At 41.0% G+C, this 21701-nt stretch overlaps 1 protein-coding gene across 2 annotated transcripts; it reads left to right on the forward strand.

Moving 5' to 3' along the window:
- The first annotated feature begins 4046 nt into the window (after positions 1-4046).
- On the forward strand, positions 4047-20633 carry fam107b (family with sequence similarity 107 member B). 2 transcript variants are annotated; one of them, XM_026999533.3, is made up of 4 exons: positions 4047-4204; positions 15903-16080; positions 19322-19478; positions 19563-20633. In XM_026999533.3, exons 2-4 carry the CDS (start codon positions 15953-15955, stop codon positions 19680-19682), a joined length of 405 nt encoding a protein of 134 aa, XP_026855334.1. In that variant the 5' UTR covers positions 4047-4204; positions 15903-15952; the 3' UTR covers positions 19683-20633. The 2 variants fall into 2 exon arrangements, with proteins under 2 accessions (XP_026855334.1, XP_026855333.2); XM_026999532.3 differs by lacking the exon at positions 4047-4204 and adding an exon at positions 13178-15334.
- Positions 20634-21701: the final 1068 nt, after the last annotated feature.

Genomic DNA, 21701 nt, shown 5'->3' on the forward strand with positions numbered 1-21701 from the left:
TGTAGACAGAGTTATCTTTAAGGACACGGCCACAGGGGGATTGCTCCGGAAATGGAGCACTGTCATACAAGCTTCTGTTACTTTGACTAGACATCTAAGGTGACAGTGATCGCACAGCTGTAGAGATGCCACCCACTATTGAAAGCCTCTCATTATAAGAAGTCTTCGTTTGTACCACAGACATCACCAAAGCCATCTGCCCCAGCATGCACAGAGTCTGAACTGGACCTCTCTCTACGAACAAATGTGGGTTAGACCAGTGTTGTCTAGCCACAGGGTGGGGCAGACCATTCTTATCCACTGCTGCTACAGATGAATGTTTTCCCCAGAGCCTGGTGTTTGCTGTTCTATGCCACTGATTGGCTTGTTGGCTCCTTTGGGCTGGTCTCTTCTTGACAAACGGACTTATTCGTTGCTTTCCAGCAGAAAGTCATAGTCATGTCTGGCTATGAGTTCATATGAGGGTCTGTCAGATAACTGTCAAGTGAGAACAGCCTACCTAGAGCACCAAGGAAGCTTATTGTTCCCAGGTACAAAGTGTGAATAACCTCAACTCGCAGGTTGACCATGGCTACAGAGGCAGCGATGGAGCCTGGTCACAGGTTGACTTGTCTGTCATAGTGAAACACTGAGCAAAGTTAGAAAAAGAACCACTTTTCTGAGCTGTCTGAATTATCTCGCTGGAATTTCAGTCATTTTCTTTGTTACAAGATGACACATTCTTTTAACACTTTCCATAATTTCCACCAAGCTTGGCATTCCCTCACACTTTGATTAGGTTTATAGTCATGTTGAGATTCTGTGTTCTACAAATGTGAGAGGAAATCTCCTTTGTATGCTCTGCCAAAGGTAAAACCACAAAGAAATCATTTTTAAATGATTTAAATCACTGTTATCTCCACTGTTATGTGGAGATAACAGTCTCATACTGTAATGTTATGGTTGCAGTCCACTGTAGGCTTCATCTTAATGGCTAGCTATATTTCTAGCAATGCCCCTTGCATTTTTACACATATATTATGTTGAGCCTGCAGAGAACAATATATCTGTTTGCAAGACCGAAAACAGCATTAAAACCACTGGCCAATGATTTCTAACATTTCAAAAACATCAGTGTGTACAACTCCTCAGAACAGAAACGTATATCTGAAGACTTCAAGACAGCGGTGGAACGTGTAGGAATGAAACCGCTCTGGCAGTTGACTAATCAGAACAAAGTGACTAAGCTGACCAATCAGAATTGGATCACTGGGAGGGGGAGCTTAAAGCTTTAATAGTTTTAGACAGAGGAAATGTACTGTGTAGTATGTACTGAATTGTATGAGGAAAAATAATGTGTTTTTGAACTTGAAGATTGTAATTCTATGTAATTCTAGACCCAAAAACTTAATTATGGATATACATGTTTCTTTAACTATAATTAGTATTAGTATACTTATACTTTAACTATTAGTGTTTTGGTTTTGGTATAGTTAGATGGAATTGTAACAAAAGAAAATCTAAAAATGTTAAGTTAAAAGAGAAAAAAAAGATTAAAATATACAAGTATCCTCTAAAATAGAATTTAAATAAATCTAAAAATTCCTTGTCCATCTATTTTGTAATCCTTAATATGCAGTGTACCTTTTACAAGTTCCTTTTGCTAGCAATTTGTAGTGCACCTAGTGGCACAGGTAGCATGTATTGATGGTAAAGCTAAGATCATGGGTTCAGTTCCCTGGTAGCACATTTACTGTCACACTGGATAAAGGTGTCTGTCAAATGTAAATGTCACTTTGGGTAAAAGATTTCAGGATCAAGTTATGTATTATTTCTGTGCAGATGCATTCTGATTCCTGAAGAGTGAACCCAGAGGCTGGTTGAACTTCTACAGTGCCTTCACCATGGTTGGGTCTGTTTTCCGGTTAGATACACTGTCTGCTAAAGTGGGTCTTAAATCCAACAGAAGAACGTTGCACTGGGGAATTGTATTTATGGACAATTATTTATGATATCCAGTCCTCTAAAATCAGTTTTGACAGTTTGCTTACAATATTTGTAGAGGGGTAATTAAAAGGTCTCAGTGAAGGTTACCATGAGGCCATGAATGAAGTGCTGCTCAGTGGAGATACTCAGTTTGCTCAGCCTACTCAGATTGGGCAAAAAACACTACAAACTTAAAGGAAGCTGCATGTAAAATCCTGAATGGACACACAATATAATCCAATCTATCTAATATAATCTAGTTGTCTAATCTAATCTAGTTTTATATATTATTCAGTATGTTACTATAATATTATCTAACATTGGGTTTCATGTCAGTAATAAAAAACAAACAAACAGTGAGCACCACAAAAGGGAAGTCAAAACCATCACCATGGTTTCAGATAACTGTCATTTCCTGTTAGATAGGAAAACAATTTTGTAGTAGTTATTTGGAACCCAGGGCCCCCTCATACAGCAGGCAAGCAAAACTCAGTTTCCAGCTGGAGCTGGGCTGACATAGGACATCAATTAACCTAATGCAAAGTTGTGGTGGCTGTGATTTCGGATGCCACATGTCATAACTGCAAGATCATGTTATCATAGCAGTTTCTGTAGGCTCATTCTTTAGTATGTGGATTTGCCTTTGGTTCTTCTATTTTAGGTTGTCAGACTATTCTTGAGGAGCACATCTGTTACAGACACTTAACACAGATTCTTACAGACACGGTCATCTCTTCACACGGACTGTGCTTGTGCATCATGCAACAGTTGACTACAACAGTTGAGTCTAGAACAGTACTGTCATGGATAATGTTACTTGTAAAGGGAAGAAAGATTTTATGGATAGAAAACCCTTATCCAAATAGAACTTGTAATTTAACACAAAATAAATAACTGTAAATAGAGATTCCATTGACAGGAAATTCAATCGAGTTTTTGCCTTGAATTTTTCATCATTGGGATTCTTTAGTATTAACAGGATCTCTGGGGATTGTCCGATTCCGTCCGATTCTCGTCAGCTCTGAACGTTAGACCCTCCTCTGTCCCCATATACAGGCCACATCTGTTTCCTGAATGTTGGGCTGGGGCTGAACTTCAGGGTAGCCTTTAGATTTCTCATAGCTATGACTCACCCTTCAGTAGTCATAGAACTTTATAGTGCTCTTGCTTGCTACAGTACTGCACACATGAGATGGGACTGTGGAATGCAGGCCATAATGAGAGAGAGAGAGAGAGAGCTAGAGAGAGAGAGAGAGAGAGAGAGAGAGAGTGTTTGTGTATGTGTATGTGTGGAGAGAGAAAATCCAAGTCTTCGTCATTGCTTCTTTTTCCACACGCGACTCTATAATAGCGCAGCTGTAAAACAAACTTGTTGAACTTGTTGCATCCTTCCTTTTTCTCACTAGAGCAATTCTCTCTCTCTCTCTCTCTCTCTCTCTCTCTCTCTCTCTCTCTCTCTCTCTCTCTCTCTCTCTCTCTCTCTCTCTCTCTCTCTCTCTCTCTCTCTCTCTCTCTCTCTCTCTCTCTCTCTCTCTCTCTCTCTCTGTCTGCCCTCAGCTCAATACGTCACTTACTGGAAAGCCTGCCTTTAGCTAAGTGCATGACACATCTATATTCTCCGCGCAGCTTGGTCTCCATTCGCGTCACGCGCACTCAACGGAGACCGCCAGAGTCTCACTGATACTAGCCGTATGTACCGAAAATGTCGCGAGACTCTTACAGTGCCTTACAACCCGACACATTCCCATCTATGCGCCCACCCTTCACATACATGCACATGCGTGCAGTGATGCTAAATCTGCAGCAGCACAGAAACGATAATTATCCTAAAATCACGACAAGCGTTGTAAAAGCTGGAAAACACAATAACGGGACACAGATCCATGGATCGTGGGATGTAAGGCTGTCTCCTGCTTTGTGTGAGCCGGAGCCACGCACGCCCCTCCCACCGTTTCCGCCCAGTCCAATGTCGGGGGTCTCCCTGCCATGTAAACGCATGAAAGAGATGGGCGGAGTCTTGTGTGTGAGTCAAACGTTCGTTCATATTGGCCACGCCCCCGAGTATTAATTTACATTTTCTATCGGTCTTGTCTACTATTGAACTGTTTCCAGGAGAGATTTGCAGACACACCTTAACGGAGAAGTGATAGAAAAAATCGGCTAATGTGTTTCCAGCGTCTTCTCGTACGATCCGTTTGAAATAGTTTGTCGGAGAAGTGTCCTTTAAAGTAATTTTGAGGTGAGTATTAAGTCGTTTTTTTATGAGAGGCGTATGTCGAAAGCGCATCTATTATCTTGGGCACCGCGTGCGGGACCTCTGTTGTTGCTGAAGATCGCTCACACGTCCCACGGTGGCGTTTTATTTCAAAATATTACATCACTCTCCCGTTTTTGCTCGGACAGTAACAAGTAAAACAACAACCCAGTCTTTTGTTCGAAGAGTATTGTTGTAACTAGAGCAATGCAAACAAAACGGTCCATGAAAGTCAGTATTTCTACTTTAAGTTATGTTATTGATGTTAACCTGCAGTTGTTACACTGTCGTGGACATGAGTATTCCAAGCTTTTGACTGGTCTTTTTTTTTTATAATGCAAATAATTAAATTATTGAAATATTCGGAATTATGTTCAGAACGCTCCAAAATCAGTTGGGTCGCGGTTACCCTTTAATCTGATGTAATACTCACAGACGTGTTTAGGCCTAAATGACAGATTAGCCAGATTTGCATACTATGAGGGAGTATCTGCCGAACTGAGATGTTTAAAGTTCAGTTTAGCTCAGTAGACCCAGAGATGCAGCGCTAGATGCAGTGACTTCAACAACATGGAATTTGTCAAGTTGTATTATGTCTGTTGCAGTGCTTGACAACCTGACAACTATGTGAGCATGCATGTGTGTGAGTTGTCTTTCCATTTGTCTACAAATAGCTCTCTGATATTTAGGCTTCATTAATTGCCAAAGTATAAAATGTAGACTACCTGTCTACTATTGGAGCCTGGCAATAAAGTAACAGTGTAAAGTAACAGCGTACTGTAGAAAGGTAAAACAAAAAAAAGTGTAATATTGGCTTGATGTACTTTAAAAAACAGTGCAGGAAAATCACAGATCTTAAAAAACATTCCACTGCCAAGCATCTGAGTACAGCATAGCTCTCAAAAGGACATGAGATGGTAACATTTTGCCAGTAGAGTTCAAGTGACTGAGCGAGAGTGTAGCATACCAGAGTGAGTTCTCCATTCGAGAAGAAAGTAAGATGAGGCAGAATCTGACCACATGTGTTTGCTGTTTGGAGAGTATTTTGTCAAACGCCTTACATCTGTTTTTTGATCTTTGAACCAGTTCCCCCACCCCCTCCAATGCTGTGGAACTCTTTCCTGTCTCCTGTGTCCCCTTGTTTCTTTCTCTTTTTCTTTGTCTTTCTGTGTGTTTATGAGGGAGAACAATAAGAAAAAAAGAAAGTGAGCACACGATTGAGAGAGAGAGCTCATTTCCTTTTCCAAAAGATGATGTGATGTTGTTCTGGGAGAGCCGGATCCGTGTGGGACAGTTGGGTAGTGGATACTGGTCTCCATGTGTTTGAGTCTTGACCTCTAAACGAGAACACAGTTATGCCAATATTCATCTCACTACTTTTTTTATCCTTCACATCTTGGCACATAGGATGCAAAAACGACTGACACGTGTAAAAACCTGACATGACCCCAGCTTCCAAAGATGCTGGGATATGCGGAAAGAAGCATTTCATTGTACTGTACATGTGTGTATCTGTATATGACAGGCATTCCATCAGGCCTAGATCTTCTTCAGATGTTGTGCAAACTTTTAATCACTAGCATGTTGATTCGTCCCAATGCCTTCTGCTTTTTGTCTTTGACAGTTGCTTGCAATGGACTAAGTCTTATTTGTATATTAGTATTAGTTTGTGAAATGAGGAGGTTCCTTGTGAGTCTTAGATGAGTCTTATGAGCGCTGTGACTGTCACTGAGGTCTGTATGTACCCTGCATGTGAAGACGTAGCGTGCTGGAGTGATCATTTAATGTGCGTCCTAAATTTTCGTTTAGTTGATTTTCATAAAGAGCGGCAGATGCAGTGACTCAAATCAGGTGGACTGTGTGAAAAGATGCAGTTTGGCGTAACTGGTTGTGCAGTTGAACACTTCTGACGTCTGACTTCTCATCTCTAAAGTCTTGGCTTTATTCTTCGGCGCCCCACTGCACAAACTGCTGCATGAGTCAATAGGCTACCAGGCTGCAGATGACTTTTTGTGTACATGGCATGTTTTTGTGTGGGTAGGTGTAGGTATAGGTATGCCTGTGCTTACAGTGCTTATTGTGCTTATCTTGATTCCAGAGAAGAAGAAATGACTTCCCAAAACATATTTATGTGTTATTAAACTTTTGTATTAGTTTTATGTCTTTGAGGGTATGGATTTGTGCATTGTATGTGTATGTGCCATACACTGTTGTTCCCTGTAGTTGTGTGTGTGTGTGTGTTCTCTCTGTAGTGGAGCTTGTGTTTGTTTCCTGCTTCCTCTGTTGGCTTATATTCATTCTGTCCTCATGCTTTGCTCTTTTTTTCTCACTCTGTGTTAATGATTAACTGATCTGTAAACTGTGTTTACAGTTAGGCAGTGAAGCCTGGTAGAAACGCTCTGTTGTTGTTCTGAAATCATACAGCATAAGACACGTGTTTGTTCTTTGTTTCCTGTTGCCATGGCTTTCTATTGTGACATCATCATCCAGGGACTTGATGACAGTCATGCTGAGTTGTTTTGTTCCATCACCTCCGGTGCTTTTATTGGATAATATTGTGAGAAGGGGGTGTGGATAGGTACTCATGTGGATGGTAATTGGTTTATGAAAACGTATCAGATCTGAAACGTTCCTCTCTGTCCTTCATGTAGCAGAAACATGCCAAGCTACACACACATGCATACAAAGGATGAGGTAAGATGTCAATTAATCACACTTAGTGTATTTTGGAATGACAACGTAAAGCGCCTTAGCCTGGAGTCTTGCAGTTACACAAACACACACATACAGGCATTAACTGTCCGACTGTGTCAGGTCACTATACCGACATTCACATGATCAAAACAACACCAGAGATTATTTTAAGGATTTAATGGACGTGTCTTTGCAAGTATCTGAAAAATATCTGGGTGGAAGATGATGCCCCCAATTGAAAATAAAAACCTACTTTCATAATATAAAAATTATACTGTGATGAGTGAGTTTAATGATTGGAAAACAATGAAATTGAGAATTTTAGTCCAGTGTACACTGAGCTGATTGTACTGTTTCAAACAAGCAGTGTTGCACTGTAGCAGTGTGTTAAACAAATGTGGAGCACTGTTTTAAATAAAACTGTAACACCATTTTAAACAAAGCACTGTAACACTGTCTTAAACAAAGGTGTAGCAGCATGTTAAAGGTGTAGCAGTGTGTTAAAGGCGTAGCACTATCTTAAACAAAGGAGTAGCAGTGTCTTAAAGGAGCAGCACTGTCTTAAACAAAGGTGTAGCAGCGTGTTAAAGGTGTAGCAGTGTGTTAAAGGAGCAGCACTGTCTTAAACAAAGGTGTAGCACTGTTGTTTTTGTTCTTCCCTGAACAAAGAAGTGCCGCCTGTGGCTCACAGTGCCACGCTGCCCGACCAGTGCTGCCAGGCATCTGAGAAAAGCACAGGCAGTGCAGCTAGGGGTGGGGGTGGAGTTATGGTGGAGTACAGGCGAGTGGTGAAGCTGGGAATGGAACAAGGGGGTGGAGCTGAGGGGTGATGGTGGATGTGTTGTTTGGTCAGATGGGTCATCAGTTGACGACTGGAATACTTGATTTCTGCCGAAGGTGTAGGACATTTTATACGGACTAATGTAAACTGTACTGTGTCCATGGGAGATGGGATGGAAAGCTTATGTACTCTCTGAGTCAGATAATCTGATTTGCATAGCTGGAGAAAATAATTTAATAATTGAATTTAAGTAAAACAGCTAGTGGAAAATGAGTAATATGTTATTTTGCACTTCTTTATCCATACAAGATGTCTAGATTTTACATGCCTTCATGCTCTAATAAACTGTTGAGGAATAGGTGTGTGTGTGTGAGTGTGTGTGTGAGTGTGTGTGTGAGCCATAGAGTAATTCTGTCATGGACAGCTGTCTGTAAATCTGTCACCAGACCAATGGCAGCCTAAATCTCTACTACTCCCATTGATTTTTTTTTTCTCTTTTTTTGCCAGTCAGGAAGCTGATATTGAACAAAGAGGCATGGCCGTGTCCCCCTCCAACCCTCCCCTCCCCTCCTTCACCACACCATTCTGTCATTCAGTCTCTTTTCCCTCATTTCTTTATACTCCAGAAAGCCAGGGAGCGCCCACACAGGAACGCTTATGCAGAAATAACTAAAAGAAGTTTGATTCAATCCAGTAACACTCAGTGAGGAAACACAAATTGTGTGTGCGACAGAGTAAACCTGCCCTTCACAACCTCTTGCTTATTGTCAGATTCTAAATTAATCTAAATAAAGACATAAGGAAATTACAAGCAGGGCCATGAAAGTGTGTGTGTGTGTGTGTGTGTGTGTGTGTGTGTCTAGTGGTGGTGGTGGTAGTGGTCATTGCAGGTCAGTAGTCTCTCATGGCTTATTCACACTATCTGGATAATGGCAGTGGCTGTGAACATGCTGTGCTGCTGATGCCAACTAATCTCCTTTACTGTGACACAGAGCCAGTGAGAGGCAGGAGCGAAGGTGTGCTTATGAGGGCATGAGTGAGGGCACGGTCTCTCTTTGACCGTGTGCATCTCAGATCTCATGGTGACGCAGCATGGGTCTTATAGTGCAGTGACGTGATTCGAATCACTTTTAATAATAGCAATAAACAAACTACACAATTTAGGGATTTATTATTACAATAAACAAAAAGGGGATCCTAATCCCCACACTCTGTAGCACCTATCTCTCTCTCTCTTACACACACACACACACACACACACACACACCTTGTTAAAGTCCCTTATACTTCACTTGTGATGTAACAGGTGCTGGCCACATATTAAGAGCATATAGCATTGCTATACTGCAGCCTTTGTTCCATGGCACACAGCTGCTACACACACCCTCTCTTGCACAAGCACACACATGACCTTCCTTGAACAGGTGGCATGTCCTCTGACCGCTGACCTGCAACAGAGCTCTGAACCCATATAAACAGGGGTGTCCCAAACAGCCACAGTGTGTGTAGTGATATAGAGTGACAAACGTGTACTGCATTATAAAACACACACATCACTCATTGCATAAAATACTGAGCTGTATTTTGTTACCAAAGGCATAACTGCAAGTATGAAATACATATCCAAATACATGTGTATGTTTGTGTGTGTGTGGGTATATATGGAGGTTTCAAGTTTCAAGTTCAAGTTTGGTTTATTTGTCACATACATAGTCATACACAGTACAACACGCAGTGAAATGGTGGAGAGTGCTCTGTCCAAACTGAGGAAGAGAACCAGGGGTGCATAGAGAAAAAAATATATATACAGATAAATATATATATTCTATGTATGTACAAAAATATATTAACAATGTATGTACAATATATGTATATTATGATTATATACACAATGTACAATGTATATGGTTGAGTATATATGTACACAATCTACAGAATGTACAGATCCATTGTATAGTACCATATCTACAGTTGTTGTAACAGGTTAATTGAGTATAAATCTAAATCTATATATACAGATGTACAGATATACAGTCATGTTACGTGGTGGTGGTGGTGGTCCCCACAGTTTATCAGTTTCCCTGATTCAGGGCCCGAATGGCCTGTGGGAAGAAGCTCCTCTTCAGCCTCTCTGTCTTGGCCTTCAGGGAGCGGAAGCCCCTCCCTGACCTCAACAGAGAGAAGAGTCTATTGTTGGGATGGGTGGGGTCCTTCACAATTTTCCTGGCCTTGGTTTGGCACCGCTTGTAGTAGGTGGTCTGCAGGTCAGGAAGTTCCGAGTGAGTGATGCGCTCTGCTGAACGCACTACCCTTTGGAGTGCTTGTCTGTCCTGCTTGGTGCTATTTCCAAACCAGACTGTGATGTTCCCCGTGAGGATGCTCTCGATAGTGCAGGTGTAGAAGTTCCGCAGTACCTTGGAGGGCAGTCTGAAGTCCCTTAGGCGTCTGAGGTGGTAAAGACGCTGACGAGCCTTCTTTGCCAGGGAGCTGGTATGGCGGGACCAGGACAGGTCCTGCGAGATGTGAACACCAAGGTACCTGAAACTATCTACTCTCTCCACTGTGGTTCCACTGATCCTCACAGGTTGGTAGTGCCGCTCCTGCTTCTTGCTGCAATCCATGATCAGCTCCTTTGTCTTACTGACGTTTAGGAGGAGATTATTTTCCTGGCACCAGTTTTCCAGGTGTTTAATCTCCTCCAGGTAGGCCCTCTCGTCGTTGTCCGAGATCAGACCCACGACAACGGTGTCATCAGCAAACTTGACAATGATGTTAGAGCTGGAAGTGGCTGTGCAGTCGTAGGTGTACAGTGAGTAGAGCAGGGGGCTTAGGACACAACCCTGAGGAGCTCCAGTGCTGAGGGTGAGGGTGGATGAGGCGCAGTTGCCCACCCGTACTGATTGTGGTCTGTCTGTTAGGAAGTTGGAGATCCAGTCGCACAGGGATGTATGCAGTCCTAGATCTCCCAACTTAGTAGTGAGTAGCGAGGGAATGATAGTGTTAAATGCTGAACTGTAGTCGACAAATAGCATTTTAACATAATTTCCCCTCCCTTCGTCCAGGTGACTAGGTGTAGTGTGGAGCAGATGTGCAATCGCATCGTCAGTGGAGCGGTTGTGGCGGTATGCAAACTGCAGTGGGTCCGTGGAGGCTGGCAGTGAAGATGTGATGAAGTCTCTGACTAGCTTTTCAAAGCACTTCATCACGACTGATGTGAGGGCGACAGGGCGGTAGTCATTGAGGTCGGAGGGTCGAGGTTTCTTCGGGTTTGTGTATTATTTTGTCTTATGTGCCTGTAGAAACACAACAGAAAAAGCCTGCAGGTTTATCACATTCTGTAACTGTGACAAACTAGTGTTTTAGTCAGCCTGAATGAGTCACACAGGGCGCAGACATGCTTCACGCACAAACACACAAACACACATGCACGCGCGCGCGCGCACACACACACACACATCAGAATTTCCTAAGTCATCAGTGTTTGTAGGGTTCGTGAACATAGATAGGAAGTGCCTTTTACTTCACCACGTTGTTCCCCTGGTATGCAGACATTGCTGAAGTACGTGAGGTTCTGTTCAGAGATGGAGGCGTTGGTTGAGGCATTGGTGGTGGCTGACTTTTGTATTTTTTTGCAACAGGAAGCAGCTATATCGCGGTTATTGTTAGCACATCACACACCTGATAAGGTCTGCTTGTGAAAATGAGTGAACGTTTCATATCTTGTCTTTTTGAGCTTATGTTTGCATGGAAAAATGTGTCTGAGGACATTTTCAGTGATGAGAACATGCTGTCTGTCAGCATCTCTCCTTTAAATGAAAAAGAACATCTTTGAGCTTGTTTTAAATGCCAGTGAAATGGGATTTTCCTTTTGATACACGTTTTTCTTTACCTTTTTGTATGGACAGACCACAGCACACTGAATCACACTCTGCTATGCTGACCTTTTCTACTATGGTGTTTGCCCATTTTCATGTGCAGATCACCGCCCCCACCCCCCGCCGACCACTACACACTTCTGGAGCAACTGTTAACCACAAAATAGCGACAGTTCAGTGTTACTGTCTTTCCTTCCGTATTTCATTCTGTTATTTATATATGTCCCCATAGTAGTGCATGTTGCAACACGCCATTGTATCAGCAGTGCAGCACCAGCAGCATAGCACATGTCTTAACTGCTACAGCATCTCAACTACCTGCTACTGTGTCTAACTTCAACTGTCTAACTGCTACTGTGCCTTAACTAACTCCAGTTGTGTCTCACTCCTGCCTCGGTTTAACTGCTTCTTCTCTTGTTTTTCTTTTGCTGAAGAAATCAGATGTTGCTGCACCATAAAGTGTTAATTGCCACAGTTCTAATCAAGACCCCAGTGACCATTTGCAATGAATGCATTTGCCACTGTATTTCAAGGAGCCACACTCTTGAAAGGATTGTATTAAAATATGTAATATTTTGTAACATTACAAAAAACTTTGATATTTTAAAATTAACATGTTATAAAATACTCTGATATGTATTAACGAACACACTTTTCTTTTGTCAAGAACAGTCATAAATGTATTCTTTCTCCCAGATGCATAAGCACACTGCAGGATGAGAGCAGACCTGATCCCACTCCAGCACACTGATGCTATTTACAGAAATTCTTTCCTACTAAGCTATGTTAGCTAAACTGATCTGATTTACAGATTTACTGACTCTTTTGAGGTGATGCTCTTTCAGTAAACAGTGATGTTACAATGTGACATCACAGTGAACTTCGATATTACATCACAGTGAATTGTGACAGAAAATTAGGACATTACGGTATGAAATCAAAATGAACTGTGACATTATCCTAGGCATGTCACATCTATGTTTTTGACATACAGTGGCAGAACTGTCAGGACAAGGTTACCATTGCTTATCCATAAACAAAGAAAAAAACGATCATCGTAATGTTTTATTTTTCACTGCTGCAGGTTCTTACTTTCATATTATAAACTTGTGAAGTACATTCTGGTAGAAGACAATGCTCTTGGCAAGATTGCCACTTTAACACAGAGGAGTCCAAAACTACAGATTTTTGCTCAAAAGGATCTGGACAAATGGATTGTGTCACTGTGGTCAAAATGTGATATCGATATACATTCCACATCTTCAAAACAGTGCTTCCTGTGGTTCTGATGCCATTTAATGCTGTAGTGAAGGAGAGCTCAAAGAGACTATGACAATGTGCTGACTGAACAGTGTGGCATGACTGCTTGTTGTCAGTCTATAGTTCCATTAATGTAGGTTGTATTATTTTAGTCATTCCTTTTATTCACTACAGTGTTGTCAGTGAGATCCTGAGGTGCAGTCCTCTGTCTTTCTGACCTACTTCAAACACGTACCCCTAAATTAGAGCTCTCCTCTACTGGACCAGAAACAATATAAGGGGGAATGTCCAGGTGGACTAAACTGCCACAGATGGTGTGTGTGGGCGGGCGTGTGGGCGGGCGTGTGGGCGTGCGGGCGTGCTGGAAAATGGAGGTTTTTCTAAAGAGTTCTCATGGTCTGCCTTTGAAATGTAGGTTTCATTATAAGGAATCCACCTGAAACAGGTCAGATTGCTTTATTTTGAACTTGACTGCTTACTTAATTTGGCAGAATTGATTTTGCCCTACTGTCAAATAGCCTTTAGAAGATAGTAAGATCTGAAATCTTACCCCCAGGGGGAAATTTTCTCTTGCTTTGTTACTGTTGTTCTTTCCATGGGAAGCTTTTGACTTTGTGGATTGTAAAATTCTGTCTGATGGAAATTAATATGATTTCTCTCCAAATGCAAATGGGACGTGTGTGTGAATCAGGAATGAGAGTATCAGACGTATGATGGCAGTGAAGGGACTTTAATAGAGAGTGGCTGGACTAACATGCTCTTCTAGTGGGTGGAGAAGGGCCCACAGAGAAAGGTGGAGGGTCAGATGGTGTAATAGATTGCTAGGTGCTCCTTCAACTCCTCCATCACTCTGCCTGTCTGTGGTGTTCCCAAGTACCTAGGAAACAGACAGCCCTCCTCCCCCATGTCTTCTCCACCCTCCATGCCTTTTCCACCTCCTCTCCATCTTCTCCACTGGTATTGCACCTCATGTGTCCTTTTCCTCCTGGGTGAAACAGCTCTGGGAACACAGAGTTCTCAGGACCAATTCAGATTCTGCTGCCCTGTTCCCGTTATCGGGACCTGTAGTCTTTCTCACTGTGTGGAGGAAGTTGTCTATGATATACAGCTCTGGCTTGGCCACTGATACTTAAGGGACATAAAATACAAATCCTCTTACATATACCTAAGCCTATTATATACATGATTCTCACATATACCTGAGCCATGTATCGATGATGGAAATTAATCTGAAGCACACCTGTGTTATGATCAATGTACACTATAGCCATGAAGTGGTCAGATAACTACGGAAGTGGTGCGTGTTTGTGAACCTATCGTTGTTTATGGTTTCCCTGGCCTGTTCTCTAAAATCTCTTTACACAGACTCACACACTCATGTCCACAGGTCCTCATAAAGAAGTACCTTAGATAGTAGGCTCCAAGGTTTGTTTGTGCTTGTGTGAGATTTAAGTTCTGGCCTACTTTTAAGATGCAAGTAACTAGCCTAAGGGAGGGTATGGGGTAGAGTGTGTGTGTGTGTGTGTGTGTGTGGATAGAGGGTGGGGTTGCAAAGCGTGAGTGTCAATATGTATGTGTTTGTGAGCAAAGAAACAAAGCTGGTGTGAAATGTATTTCAAATTGAACAGAAGAAATCTCAAGCTACTACCTGGTTATAAGGCAGGTGGTGTTACTGAATAAATCAGGATAATGTCGTGTTTCATTTAGGTTATTCAGAACATCTATTTTTGTTTTTAAAAAGTTTTGTAAAAATGAATGTGTTGGAAAAACGGAGTCCAACGGTTCAGCGGCTTCTGCAATGGCTTTTGTGTAATGGCTCTGATATGTTTTGGATAATTCCCGCATATTCATACACCTCACTCTAAAATTCGCTTACACCTTGGTTATCAAATTGTATTTGTTGTCTCATTGCAGCCCTCTTCTTTTTTGAGGATTATGATGTTAATGTTTCGTGGCGACCTCTAGTGAATAAAATGTGACGTTACGTCTCTTTACCGAACAAATACATTTACCGCTCGCCACGATCTGGTATCTCGCGTAACATACACATAACTATATCTGCTTGTATATAAAAAACGAAACTAATTATACGTGTTTTGTTCAACAGGTCATATTAAACCAAAGACTATGTGGTGTTTTCAGAATAGACATCCAGTGTGGGTTATAGGCTATTGTGCAGTAGCCTTATCATCACTCTTATTGAAAATGTTTGCTTCGCGCAGTCGTTTATCTTAGCGAGAGGAAAGTATGGCGTGCTGTTTCATTACGTTGTACGTTTCATGCGTGTCGCAGTTATTAAAGGATTGTCGGCGTGTCTAGGCTGAGGTGGGCGGTTATGTGATAAGTGATATTACGCTGAGGAGGTTCACAGTAGTGGGAAATATTTCGTGTAGGCTTTGTCTCTCCTAGCTGGTCTCTTCATCCTGGCCGAAACTTCTGCTCACTTTAAATTAGAAGCCGCGATGGCCACCGTGTTTAGATACGCAGTGTTTCCTTTTCTACAAGGTAAGGGCTTTAAAATGATTTACGTGGGATTCTCTGGTTTTAACGGATGATTTTCCGGCTTTGTGAACATGCAAGTGTGCCAGATCTGACGTTGATTGCTTTTCACCATTTCAGTGTTTTTCACTGCTCAGCTAATGGTTTTCATAGTTTTAACAGTCTCCACGAGAAATAACTGTCACATACAAGCAGGCTGTGATTTATATGGAAAATAAAATAAGAGATAAGACGGGCAGTTTCCTCTTCGACTCGGATCCAGAACATGCTTGTGCCAGTTTTGTTTTCCTTCTTAGTATCGTTCCACAAGCTCACTCAATTCTGACCTGCAATGTTTGCATAGTTATTTTGTTAATGAAAATACTTTTAATGTCATGTATTGGTGATATGAGTGTTGTCTCTCTTAAAAGAGAGAACACTGACTACGCAGTTTTTCCTTCTCAGTAATTGTCGTTTGCCACACTCTGTACGTGCATATGTTAATTTTATGTTTTAAAAATGATATTGCACTGATGTCTTCATGTGAAATGTTTATGTAGAATGGTTTTATTCTGGACGTCTCCCTCTCTGTCAGGCCTGGAGCAGTCGGAGTTGGCGGAAGGGTTGTCTTGTGTGCAGAGCGTTATGGCAGAACCAGACTACATGGACGGCGACTGTGATGAGCTCATTAAGCCCAAGAAACTCATCAACCCAGTAAAGACATCCAGGAACCATCAAGATCTACACCGAGAGCTCCTTATGAATCAGAAGAGGTGACGCTCCAGACATCGCAAGCCTCTCCACCACACCTCCTCTCCTTCTAATTAGTTCTCATTTAAAGCTTTTCATTTTTGTTATGTTTAACTATAACCATTGCTTTAGGGCTACTACAGACCAGCCCTCACTCGCTCATCTCTATTTCCACGACATTCCCTATTGTTTATTCTCATAGCTTCCTCATTCCTCCAGCCAGTATCAGTGTTGTGTTGCTGACGTTGGGTTATGGCAGTGGTGCCCTTTATAACAGGGTGGGGTTGGTTAATATAATAAACCTCAACACTCGTTGTTTACATTTGTGGTCTTTAGCTGACACTTTTATCCAAAGCAACTTAATTTATGACTGAATACAACTTGAGCAATTGAGAGTTGAGGGTCTTGCTCAGGGGCCCAACAGTGGCAACTTGAACTGGCAACCTTTTGATTACGAGCCAAATACCATAACCACCTACCACTGCCCCCTGCACTGTTTACTGAGCATCTACAATCAAACCTTAATGTTTATTTTATACTTTAGAATAAGGAGATGGTGTGCTCTCCACAGCAGTACAGCGCTGTGATGTGCACCAGCCTTCAAGCTTCAGGTGGCTCAGTTTGTCTATAAAATCCACCTGAAGAGAACTAAGAATTCTGGAGTTTCCCAGCAGATTTTTTTTCTGTTCTGATTTCTGGGCAGGAAAGAAGGCAGTAGTAACCATAAAGGGTGCTGTGCTGGATCAGGATTATGCTGCATTATGCAGATACATTGTGTGTTTTGTGCAACATGTAGTGGTGGTGTTGAAACAAAGGGTGATCGTTTAGACTCACCAAGGAGCCATCTTTGCGTTTCCCTAGAAATACCTTCCACGCCGGTAACCTGTTTTCTCTCAGATGATCCCATAATGGCTACTGCAATTTCTTTCAAATTAGTCATTTTTGTGCTATAGGTCTCGTAGCAAATCAGTCATTTTTACAGTGATTCATATTGTGAAACAGCAATTTTACTGACACCTATTGACCTGGATGTCTGACATTCAATACTAAAACTGTTGAAAACATAAACATTGTCACCTCTATGTGGGGAACCTGCTCTATGGAGCATAAACTGGTTAATTTGAGGACTACAAAGCAATTTGATTCTTCATCTCGTATGAACGGAATGTTTATACAAAAAGGTAAACCTCATAATTACTTTCATAAATAATAATAATCATTTTTGGTGTTCAAAATGAAATGCAGCTTTTAAATAGCACTAGATGGGGAATCATGAAAATATTACCAAATATACCTTTATCTTGAGATCACCTCTTCCAACTACAAAAGCGGTTTATTGGCCACATGATTTTATTTGACTGCTGCCACCAACCACATCATCTTTGTTCTGATGTGTTGATATCTAATGCGGCAGTGTCATCGGATCCTCCAGCAAGGTTTGCTAAATCTATGGTCTATGACAGAAGTCTTCTGTCACCAGCAGCACTGTATTTAAATATTGTTTTCTTTAACACAAATAGTGTCACGTACTGCATACCTGGTATGAAGGTATTTAAAAGCCTAACATGTTGGGTTAGGGTCCAACCATATGGAGAGGGATGTGTTGTTAGGGTCAGACTATGGGGTCAGTCCTTTGAGGTGAACTGCACATGTTTTATTAAATAAAGTGTGTGTGTGTGTGTGTGTGTGTGTGTGTGTGTTCCATCATTGCCTTGTATAGTGGTCCAACTCTCTGATTTGCGTGCTTAGAGGAGATGAGTTGATGTGTAGGAGACCATGACTGTGGCTGTGTTCTTTCTGTCTGCACTCTTGCATAAGCAGGGGCTGCATGACGTGGCTACGCAGCCACAGTGACGCCGCCTTTGCAGCTGTGCAGGCCATTGCACTCATAAAGCTGCTGGGCTCTTTTTAAAATGCCTGATAGTCTGCATTTCTGTCATAAATTAAAAACTTCATATCATGATGAAATATTGTCTAATACTGATATAGTTACGTCAGTTATAGTCAGTTCTGTGGAGGATTTGGAAATGCAACAGGAAAACGAGGATATTTTATTGGACAACGCAAAAGGCATTTGGAGACTCTTAAATCAGGTACCAGGAGATCTAGTGTAGCACAATAGATCCTCTTTGCTGGGTTGTTCTGATAATTTCTCTCTTCATATTTGCATTTAATGTACAATATCCTGCAGTTTATATATTGCATATCAGTATATTATCTGTTGTATATGAACTTGGTCCAGGCTGGAAATGTGCGTCTCCCTACATTTACCAGACGTTTTTATCCAAAGCAACTTTACAATCATCGCTGAGTACAATTTTGAGCAATTTAGCGTTAAGGGCCTTGCTCAGGGGTCCAACAGTGGTAACTTTACAGCGGTGGGGCTTGAACCGTCAACCGATTTACAAGACTGATACCTTAACCACTGATCTACCACTGCACAACTCTAGTTCCACTGCAGATCCACACTATGTAACCAAACAAACACTGTTTGATTTCTGCCCTGCTTTCCCCACCTCCTCAGTTTTAGCAGAGCATCGTTTCAAAGCCAGATTCTGTGATTCTATTTCCATGAGGGCTTCCTAAGATCAGACCAAGCATGGAGACAATGCATTTCAAATGCTTCATAGTTCTTACCTTCCTTTTTAAATATATTAGTTTCTGGTTCTTCTTTTTACATACATTGCCATATCCAAAATATTTAAAAATGGGTTACTGGCTGTTACACAAAAGATCACTAATACCATCAACTCCTGTGTAGAGAAGGCTGAGTTCAAGGCTCTTTCACGTCTGTCAGAATCAGCCGTGTTTCTTTAGCTCGCTGTGGTCTCCAGTTCACAGAGACAAGCCTGCTGTTTCACAGTTCAATAAAATTGAAAAGAAATAGTGAAGCTGTCAGCTCACCAAAAAGCTCTGTAAACTTTGAAAGTAAATGTTTCATAGTTGAAGACCTTAGTCTCTCTTTCCCAAACAGGCAAAGAGATTACTGGCTGTGGGACAAATGACCTTTATAAAAGGAATGGTCTCGATATTGCATAACTTTGAGGATTAATATTTGCTCCATTACTCAGTGTGTGCCCTGATCAAAATTGCAAACTGAAACGGTATTGTTGGGACAGGGTTAACATGGTGACGCACAGAGGATTCATAATTTGTTGGAGTTGTTGGATTGTGGTTTTTTTTTTGGAATTGTGTAGCCTAATACAATGTCTTTGGAGCATGTTTCACATCTGATGTTTTTCTTTGCTTGTTTCTGGCCCATAGGGGACTGTCTCCACAGAACAAGCCAGAGCTCCAAAAGGTGATGGAGAAGAGGAAGAGAGAGCAGGTGCTGAAGGCTCAGAAAGAGGAGCAGGAAGCTCACCAGAAACGATCAGATCTAGAGATTGAGCTCATGAAGAGACAGCAGAAACTTGAGCAGGTACACACAGATGCTTGTACATGTGGAATATAGTGTGAAACATAGTAGGCATGTGCATTGATTTGCATTTTTCTTTATCTTTAGCTGGAACTTGAGCAGCATAAGATTGAAGAGGAGCAGGAGAACACCCCTGAATTTGTTAAAATGAAAAGCAATCTAAGAAGAACCAAATTGGAAGTGGACGAGCAGGAGCGTCCCACCTAGACACCTTGTGGGGGCTTTTGAGGGCGTCCATGGCACATGATTACATGGAACCTGGACTGCAGTTTGTGGACATCCACTGGTGTTCCTACTCCTTGCGCTCCTGTGAAACAAGTGACTATGAATGGTTCCTATTGCTTGCTTACATGACCAGTATTCACTTAAACCTTTTCCCTGAACATCGACAGCCAATGAAGGGAGTTGCACTCACAGGCACGAAGGCCCAGCGTCTCCGTTGCTCAATGGCTTTAGTGAACTTGCATGGCAGGACAAACAGAGCCTACATAGAGCTTACAAAGAGACTGCACAGAGCCTATATTGAGCCTACACAGAGTCTTTCCATGTGTTTCTCTTTCTGTCTTTTTTTGTTGTTGTTTTTGGAAGAACCACTCGTTTTTTTTTTTTGTTTGTTTGTTTGTTTGTTTTTATGGGACACTGGATGGACTCTTGTAAGCCAACATAATGAGCTTTTATTTTGCTTTGGGACAGAGAGAAGGTCTCTCAAGGTCTCCATATCTTTCTTTTTTTGGATGATTTTGAAAAATGAAAAAAAATCACATTGAATCAAAGTTTGGATGTATAATGTACAGAGCTTGCTTTTTCTTTTGTTTGGTTTATTTGTGCCCTCCCTTTGAGCTACATATTTTAAGCAATAATAGATCTAGTTTGATGTGTTTGTTAATATTTTTGTGTGTATTGTTATTGTTGTCATTGTTTTTTATGGATAAAATCCTTATGAAAACATTTTAGTTAAATGCGTTATAGAATGCTACATGAAGGCAATTTGTTCTCCATACCAGAATAGTAGTCGTTCAGAGCAATCAGGAAGCTGTAGAAAACCACACCTGTTTGTTAGTTCAGTGTTGAGGACTGTTATATGTAGGCTAACCACTCATTTTCCCTTTAAATTGGAAACCCCTTTAAATTGGAAATAAATATTATTTTGTCATGTTATTTGATTTGTTTATTTCTCATCAATCTCAGTGGACAGTGTATTTTTAGGAGGCAGTATTCTATCATTTATTGATTTACTGTGGAAATATTAAAGACTGAAAGCACAACAAAAGTTTACATATGTAGCAAAATTAATATACAAGGCAATTTAAAGTACTTTACAAAGAAATGTAAAGTAGCTATGGATTTTAATGAAAATATCAGAAAAACGATCACAAATGTTATCTAAAAAGAACAAGCAAAAAATTTCAAATTGAGTAAAATACAAAAGTGCAATATTAAAATAAGATGCCAGAGTCCACCACCACCTGCAGACTTTTCAAGATTGAATTTGGTCTTAAATACAGGAATACATAATGCTGAAATATTGTAAATGTTTATTATTTATGTGGACACAAATTACCCTGTTGACAAGTCACATGAAAGAGTTCTAGAATTGAAATTCTGAACAAACATTTAAATCACAGGATTATCTTGCAAAAAAAAAATCAAATAAAAAAAATATCAAATCCTTTTTAGTATCAATGCTGCACAGAAAGTTGGAGTATTTTAAAGTCCTGCGTTTTGTCATACTGCATATCTGTAGTTATTCCAATTGTAATACTTGGTCGTTGATTCATGTTAATGTGAAATAGTTTGGTTGTGTAAATTAGACTTTGACACCTCTGTTTTGCAGAGGTGGCGAAGCTAAGCACCTACGTTTACTTTAAATGTCCTCTCCAAAGATAATTTAGACCTGAGAGCTCTTAAACACTATTTCAGTAAAACTGTCAAGTTCTATCAAGAAGGTGGAGTCCATTTGAAAACAAACCAAAGGAAACTTGGACACTTTCAGAAAATATTATTCCATCTTCTTTTTGAAAGTATTATGAAAGCAGTGTTAAACTGCAATGTAATTTTGTCCTATTTCAGTAACTTCACCTTGTCTGGTTCTTCATAAGAGGGCATGGAAACCATCAGAGGTAAAATATAATTTTGCATAGAGATTAAATGATCTGTTCAGGGAGCATAGGATGTATAATAATTCTGCCATCCTGGAAATCAGACACTACCCAGCTCTGCAACTAG

Source organism: Electrophorus electricus, chromosome 6, assembly GCF_041902795.1.
Source record: "Electrophorus electricus isolate QZ-2024a chromosome 6, ASM4190279v1, whole genome shotgun sequence".
Classification (NCBI taxonomy): domain Eukaryota; kingdom Metazoa; phylum Chordata; class Actinopteri; order Gymnotiformes; family Gymnotidae; genus Electrophorus; species Electrophorus electricus.